The sequence below is a fragment of the Cyprinodon variegatus genome, unplaced genomic scaffold (genome assembly GCF_000732505.1).
Source record: "Cyprinodon variegatus isolate N-32 unplaced genomic scaffold, C_variegatus-1.0 Scaffold785, whole genome shotgun sequence".
NCBI lineage: Eukaryota > Metazoa > Chordata > Actinopteri > Cyprinodontiformes > Cyprinodontidae > Cyprinodon > Cyprinodon variegatus.
Window position 1 is genome coordinate 93,717 of NW_015151238.1, and position 7,771 is coordinate 101,487.

Consider the following 7,771-nt stretch of genomic DNA (forward strand, 5'->3'; position numbering starts at 1 on the left):
TCAGTGACTCTGCAATCCCTTGCACTGAGCATGCATGCAGCGACAGTGGAGAGGCCAACTGGGGTTCAGGGAGAGGGAAGCTGATAATGACAGAAATTAAACAAGTTCTTTGGCTTCGATGCTGGGAATCAACATAAGCTTGGATGAGCAACCTAGAAAAGGATTAGAGTAGTCTTCCCCCGGGGCCCGGACACTGGTGGTGGAATAAGCTAGAGGCTGAGTGGGACTGAAAATTAAAGAGGCGATGGGGTTGAGATGGGTGAAAGTTCACTTGTGTGCGGGAAACAGAAGCTGGGCCAGGAGGTGAAAGAAGGGGATCTTGCAAGATGATTGGTTTCGGAGAAGATGCATTCCCTGAATGTATTGACTGGAGGTAAATTAGTGACATCACGGGTGTCTTACAGATTGAATTTACACTTAAGCTGCATGACTGATATTTTCATTTACATCAGCACAGTAGAGAACAGACTTCATGATGACAAAGAAACATCAGACAGGTAAATGCAACATTTGTAGATGTTAAACAGATTAAAGTTACATAAAAGTATCTCAAGCAGGTGCTTTTTGCAGATTTAGCTTTTGTGGAATGCTAGCAATAACATCAAACAAAGGTTTGTCAGCAAACCAAAAGCACCATAAGGTAAAACATGGTTGTTGAAGCATTATAGTGTGGAGACAAAGAAGTAAGAGAAGCTGGATGTTGGTCCGAGATTTTGAGGTCTACAGAACTCAACACATAGTTAGAGACTGGAAATGCATTGGTCGAAGCATTGGCATGTATTAGAACCTAAATACAATTGAGAAACTGTAGCAAGAGTTGAAAATTTTTATTCAGAGAAATTCTCAATCCAATCTGACCGTGTTTGAGTTATTTTGAAAAGAGGAAAGATTGAATTTCACTCTCTAGGTATGCAAGTCTGAAGATTTTGCAGCTGTCGTTTTAGTGGAATGGAGTTTAATAACAAAGTAGGCAAGGGTATATATAAATGTAATTTATAAAACATTATTAAAACCATGTATTATTATCCTTCCATTTCTCACTACTTTCTGTTGGTCTGTCAGGTATAGTGCTAATATGAACTGTGGGTATAATGTGACCAAATTCTTAATATATTAGCAGATTTCTAAACACCTTTTCAAGGAAAACTTTTAAAGACATGGTCTCAGATCATCTTACGTTATTATTGCCAGTAATCTGTCCAGTACATCAGTGCTGTGGTTTAAAAATCTCTCACTGCCCTCTGTTGTCCATTTACATAGTGAGCAGATAATAGCACATAGAGCAGACAGAAATGAGTCGGCACCATATTCGCCCTTAGAGACAGCACTAGTTGAGGTGTGCATTGTTTTTATAGCACTTTTTGTAACCAGTCTCCACATGCTACAGTATGTAACCCACCGTTCGCTCTTTATTGTCCTTACAAAGCTCTACATGGCTCCAGGAACCAACTGTGAAAGTTTCACCTGTTAGATGTCTGCTGCTTTGGTCTCTGTCAGCGTGGAGCCCTATATAGGACGAGGTTATGGATGGCTAAACAGCAAACCAACATGACGAAATAAAAATTCAAACAAAAAGTTCTCCCCAAGTTTCGTGTTGATCATAGTGTCTCTGCAACTTCGGGTGATATCTTTTGGGATATGGACTGTCACAAAAATATTGGAACATGCAAAGAAATCATCAGTTTCAAGAGAAATATTATTTAATCTTAAGACGAAAGCAGTTAAAGAAGTGGCGGTTCTAGACCAAATGTTCCAGGGGGCCAGGAGGGGGCAGCAGGTTTTCATGGGGGCACAGAAAAGCATGAAATAAAAAACAGGGCAAGAGATTCAAACAGATCAAGAGCACTGCATAAAGCGAAATTTCTATTTAATTAGGTTTAATTAAAATTCTATGTCTTAGGTTAATATACATTCACAATACAGGAATTTTACCTATTTTTGACATAATTTAAGTTAAATAAAAAGCCATAAAAAAATAGAGCAATTTGTTTTGAAAAAAAAAAACATTTAGCAGATGAAAACTGGGATCCTATCTCAATACCACTGAAGCTATCACCTTATCATTTTTAAATAATTAGTCAAACAGAATTTGTAAAGAAAAATATATATATATATATCCAAAGGACGTATTAGTAACCATGTCTGTTCCAGTCCATATAATCATTAGAATTATGTCTTCGGTACAGGGGCCATAACAGTGGCCAGGACATGATCTACAGGGGCACTGGCCCCCATTGGCCCCTCTCTAGAACCGCCCGTGAGTTAAAGCAATAAGTTAATAAACTAATAAAAATACAGTTTCCTCCTTCACAGACACTATTTGGGGTAAATTCAACTCCTATGGTACAATCAATGGGCATCATCATATAGGAAAGGTTAAAAAAATCAGCAAGCAAACAAAAAGGAAAAACGTGACATGCGGATCCATAATTGGATCACATCTGAAAGCATTGATTTCTGTGGCATTAAATTAGTGGAAGCTGGCATAAAACAAACAACTTAGTGTTAGCTCTAATGCAGACTACACAATTATATCAAGAGTTATGTTAGAAGTAGAGAAAGTTAACTGTTTCTTTTTTTTTAGAGAAGGTTTTTTATATATTCAAGTTATGAACTTCATGGGCATAAGATTTACCAATTCTTTTTTTATGTTTGTTTGATCATGATAAAAATAGGCGACGTTTTCTCTGCTGCAGATTTCAGTGCGTTACTTAAACTTGATTGTATCCAGAGCAACCCAGCGGTATAGAAACCAGCCCTTAAACTTAATAGTATGCATTCTAAAAAGGAAATAAATAAAAAAACATGGAAATCCATTTTAAAAGTTGCAAGTGATTGCAGAGGACAGCCCAAAAAATGTTGTCTAGCTGAACTACAGTAACGTTTTAATTTTAAATTTATTTAGTAAAAAAAAAAACATTCACATTTACAGTCCAGATTTAAAATACTTTGTCCGTATCTTCTAGTTCTCCCTGATTATGATGCTGCAATGAAGACACACAGATACTAATTGGGCTTGCTACAGCCAATTTGGCTTCCTTAGCAAATTGCAGCATTGGGAATACAATTTACCACCAGAACTGACTGCAAAAGACGAGCAAAAAGAACATGGCACAGAGTTACCAAACTATGCTCCTTCCAGTTCAGAGACCCCCACCCCTGAAAAGAAAAAACAGTTATACACAGATAGATGCTTACACATTCCCCTGCTGTCACCCAATAGAAGCATATATCTACAACACAGGCAGACGAGCACAAGACGGTCCCTAAAGAGTGATAAAATAGATGAGAGGAGGATCCATGGTGAGCCTGAAGGACTGGATAAATATTGACCTGAATGAATGAGGTTTGTCAAAGTCCCTAAAAAAGGTTATGAACAAATATACCCCCACACACACACCAAGTAACATCCACGCCCTCCAAGAACCCCTAAGTCTGTAAAACTCACATTTTCTACTTTTCAACTGCAACGAAACTAGGAATCAATATTTCATAGAGAACCTAAGACTTTGCTCCAAGGAAAGAAGTATGAATAATGAAGCCAGTGAGTGTGTGTTTTGCTGATTTGTGTCATTGTCTATATAAGAGTGCAAGTGTGGTTATAGCTACTTTTTTCATTAGGAGCACAGCTGAATTTCAACAACCTACTAGACAAAATCCCAAAAGGATAGAGTATTACATTTCTTTTTTTTTTTTGTGCTGGCCTGAAGGGAAGTAGTTGGTGTATCATTAAATCGAAAATGGAAAAAAAAAGCTGATAAGATCCTTTTTCCTGAAGGTTGCTGAACAAAAGTTTATCAGTGCAAGTGAAATAAGATTTCCAGAAACCATGACAGAAAGTTCCACCCCCACCAACACACACCTCTTTACTGTAAGTTGAGGCTTTGGCAAAAGAAATTCATTGTCGTATTAAAAATACCAATTTTTTCTCACACTGCAGAAAGTAAAAGTTTAGGGATGTCTACTCACAATCCTCTTCATTGGGTACACCTATGTGTTTCTTAGTTTCCTGAAGGTCAAAACGAGCCTCAGTTTTAGGGAGGAAAAAAATTAAAACCATTAGGATTGTTGTTTTGTTACCATCCCAACCATATATGACAAGGATTGTTGTTTTGTTACCATCCCAACCATATATGACAAACCAGATGAATTAATTACTTTTATTGAGCCTCCAACCTGTTAGAGTTGAGCTATAGTTGAAGATGGAAACACCAGGTCCAGTAGTTATTCAAGGGTGTGAAATTGAGGCTACAGTTTTTAAAGGTTTAAGAAGTTTTAAAAAATATATATATATATTTTTATTGTGTAATTTTAACCCTTAAATATCAGTAAGGTCTTCCAAAAAACTGTTACCGACAATGTCTGTGTAACCTTTCAGCAGATTGGGGAACTTTATCAGAAATCCAAATCCCCTACAGCTGGATTATTGAATCATCAGTGATGTCACTGCTGCTCAAACAGCCGTCACAGTCACCATCATTTAAAAAAAATATATAAAAAAATGGTGAGCAGCTTTCATACTGGAGCTCATTCTAAAATTGGGGGTCGATATAAAAGCATGTAGGTGTGCAAAACCATGCATACCCTCATCACTGCACACTTTACCTTGATACATCATAATTAGCCTGGAATTGACCTCAGCCTTGTTTTTTTTCACCACCTGAGAGACTGAAAACCAAAGAAAATATGTTAATTAGGCATGAAATTTATGTTTAGGGTTTCCTTGAACCAGTACGTTCTGTTGCTGTAGAACGGCACATTGATATGTTTTACAATAAGAAACACATTTAGCATTCAAGAAAGTGCACAGGAGGAAAAAATAACATTCTCTTAATTATATTAAATAACAGAAACAGGATGGATTTCATTTGGCATTTATTGCAAGTTCATATTCACACCAAGGAGGAAAGAAAATACATTAAAATTAGATCAAGTTTCAGTTCCCCCCTTATTAATGCCTAAAATACACTGACAACCTTTACAAGTCATGATTAACTGTGAATGCCTTTTAAAACATACCGAACAGACTGCTTACACAGACTGTTTTTCAGTTTGGTTACACTTTCACTCCTGATCAGAGTTGTAAATGAAATTGCTATTGTCAGGTGAAGATGGAAGATGGAAACCTCAATTTATCCCTTCAAAAGAACAAGAGTGTTGATTTTATCCGAAATTTCTTTGTTTGTTTTCCTGGAAATATTCATCATTAAATTATCATTTTTCTCTTATACAGTAGATGTGACGTAATTATTTGTTTCTATACATATTCTCTTCAAAATATGCAGCCTCACAATGACAGAACAAGATGCATTGACTGTGTTTACAGCTCATAGGGATTTTATTTGTACAGAGATAAACCACTTTTTTTAAAGGCATCTTTTTACTGGTAGGGTTCCAAAAAGACCTTTCCCAAGCTTTTAATGGGTCGTTTCATTGGCTTTTTTCTTCTTTTTCATGGTTTGCTCTCGTTTTATAGTGCTCCTCTGGAAGATTTCTTAACTTCTGAGCAGCCTGAGACAAAAACACAGCAATATTCAATTACCCAACAGTGTGATGATGCAGACATACACAGCCAGTTTTAGAAAAATTAAACCTCAAATTTAACTTATTCTTATATGCTAAGCATTAAAAATTAAACTAAACAATAGGGTGTTATTGTTGTTTTTAAAAGGTTTTAGCATTTTGTCACATTTTAACCCCACATTTCCTTTTCCTTTTCTTGGTTATGACCAAAGTGCATTGTGGTAAATTAAAAAGATGCACAATTTTAACATTCCCTAAACGTCTGAATCAAGGGCCCGTTTTTTTAAAACCACCTTTGGCTGAATTTACCTCTAAAAACCTTTGTAGTGATATCACTGCTATCTTTTCATATATAATTCCCTTATTTGGAAAAGAGCATCAGTAAATATCAATTTTCGTTTCAGCAAAGAATTTCACTTGGATTTAGTCCTGGACTCTTGACCCATGCTAACGCATGAATACACTTTATTCTAAACTAAACTATATCAGCATTCAGCACCCTGCATCATTCTCTGACCAGATGTCCTGCGTTCTTACATGATGATGCAACCACCAGTATGTTGTACAGTACAAGGGATATGTTCAATGTTTGTGCACCAATAGTCTTGATCCATACGATCACTGCCATCCTAATTTGTTCTAAGCTCCTGAAGGAAACTTTTTACGCATTTGTTTACAGAAAGCCTTTCTTTAGGGTCACTCTTCAAGTTCAAAATTGCCTAGTGAATACCTGGAAGTTGTCCAAAGGACAGATTCCCCCATCTGAGCGGTGGATCTCCTCCTCTCCTCCAGTTAAAACGGGCCTTTCAGCTTCTCTTACACATGCTCTCCTTGTCTGGCGTTTAAATTTAGAAAAACTGCCAATACTTGGTAGGTGTGCAGTTGTGCTTTACTTTTCCCCTTTCTGGCTAAAAGCTGAACTGTGATCTGTATGATTAAAATATGATCTTCAGAATTTCTAAAAAAAAAAAAAACTATACTTCCATAACTATATTTCCATACTCTGTTATTTCTTTGTCTTTTTAAGACTGTTTTTTTTTTTCCCCCCATCACATCCTATCTCTTTTACGGATTTAACAGGTGCCTGCTCCTTTTAAATGTGTGGTTGTACTGTGGGAAATGGTAATAATGCTCAGGAAGTATGAATACTTTTATGAAGCACTGATTCCTCCTTCTATAGACAGTATTGCTACATACATAGTACAGTGGATGGAGGGTCTTCTACAATTAGTGTTACCTGTTCAGGAGTTAGATCCCTTTGCTCCTGAGCGAGCATCTCATACCCCACCATGAACTTTTTAACTGTGGCTGAACGCAGCAGAGGTGGATAGTAATGAGCGTGAAGTTGCCAGTGGGAGTTGTCTTCTTTCAAATGAGGGCCAGTTGGAGCACCTGAGGAACAAACAGAAGAGAGAGAGTTACATGCTTTGTTCAAACCGACTACTGGCTCTTAAGCTTTTTGAGAAGGACAATTTCTAGCTATTAAAAGCATCTTAATGATTTATCATAAATCTAATCATGTATATTTGTATATTTGACAGCATAGTTCCAAATTCCAAACAGGAAGTAAGCAAAGTGATGCAGTTACCGCTAGTTTTAACAGATGTCTAAGACTTTTTTTTTTATGATGGAGAGCTTAAAAAATACTGAAATATAATTAAACATGCCAATCTGATGACTAAAGGGCTGGTTATACTCTTGCAGCAGTGTGTCGCAGTGAGCTTGACGCAGACATTTTTGATTTATGCCCAGTATTTAAGCGGTCTAGATACGGCCGAGGCAGTAAGGAAGTGGGGGCGAGTTTAGTCCGACAACGGAGGGACATGACGGCGAAAAATAGCGGGGATCCAGGTGGAAAAAGGGTCCCAGCGTTCTTGTGCACCTCGCTCTTCTAGCTGGTCCAACTTCACGAGTTGTTTTTCCGCAATTTCGGTCATAAAAAACAAAACAAGCCGGCCTCCTGTCTGCGGTCAGTTACAATTTGGGAGAGGTGCAGCTGAGGGGGCGGGGACATATTTTTGTTCACTGCGACACCTAAGCAGACGACCTAGTTTCGAAGTATAAATCAGCCTTAAAGGTACAGTTAACATTTGTTCTATTCTTTAAATTAAGCAGCTCTAATAGGGCACCTTATAGTGAGCTAGCATATGATTATGGAGCAGTCATGCTACGTTCACACCGGGGGCAGCAAAAGCAGCAAAATCGCGTCTGCTGCTTCATTTTTGCTGCTTGTACCAGTGAATTCTGA

At 37.5% G+C, this 7,771-nt stretch overlaps 1 protein-coding gene across 1 annotated transcript in view; it reads right to left on the bottom strand.

The window, feature by feature from the left end:
* Nucleotides 1–4,864: 4,864 nt before the first annotated feature.
* The window catches only part of galt (galactose-1-phosphate uridylyltransferase), a 47,074-nt gene continuing 44,167 nt past the window's right edge, over nt 4,865–7,771 (bottom strand). The window contains exons 10-11 of the mRNA XM_015396241.1: nt 6,761–6,915; nt 4,865–5,511 (exon numbers count right to left, since the gene is read on the bottom strand). Coding sequence (XP_015251727.1) covers nt 5,431–5,511; nt 6,761–6,915 — 236 coding nt within the window. The 3' untranslated portion in view covers nt 4,865–5,430. The remainder of the gene's footprint in view (nt 5,512–6,760; nt 6,916–7,771) is intronic.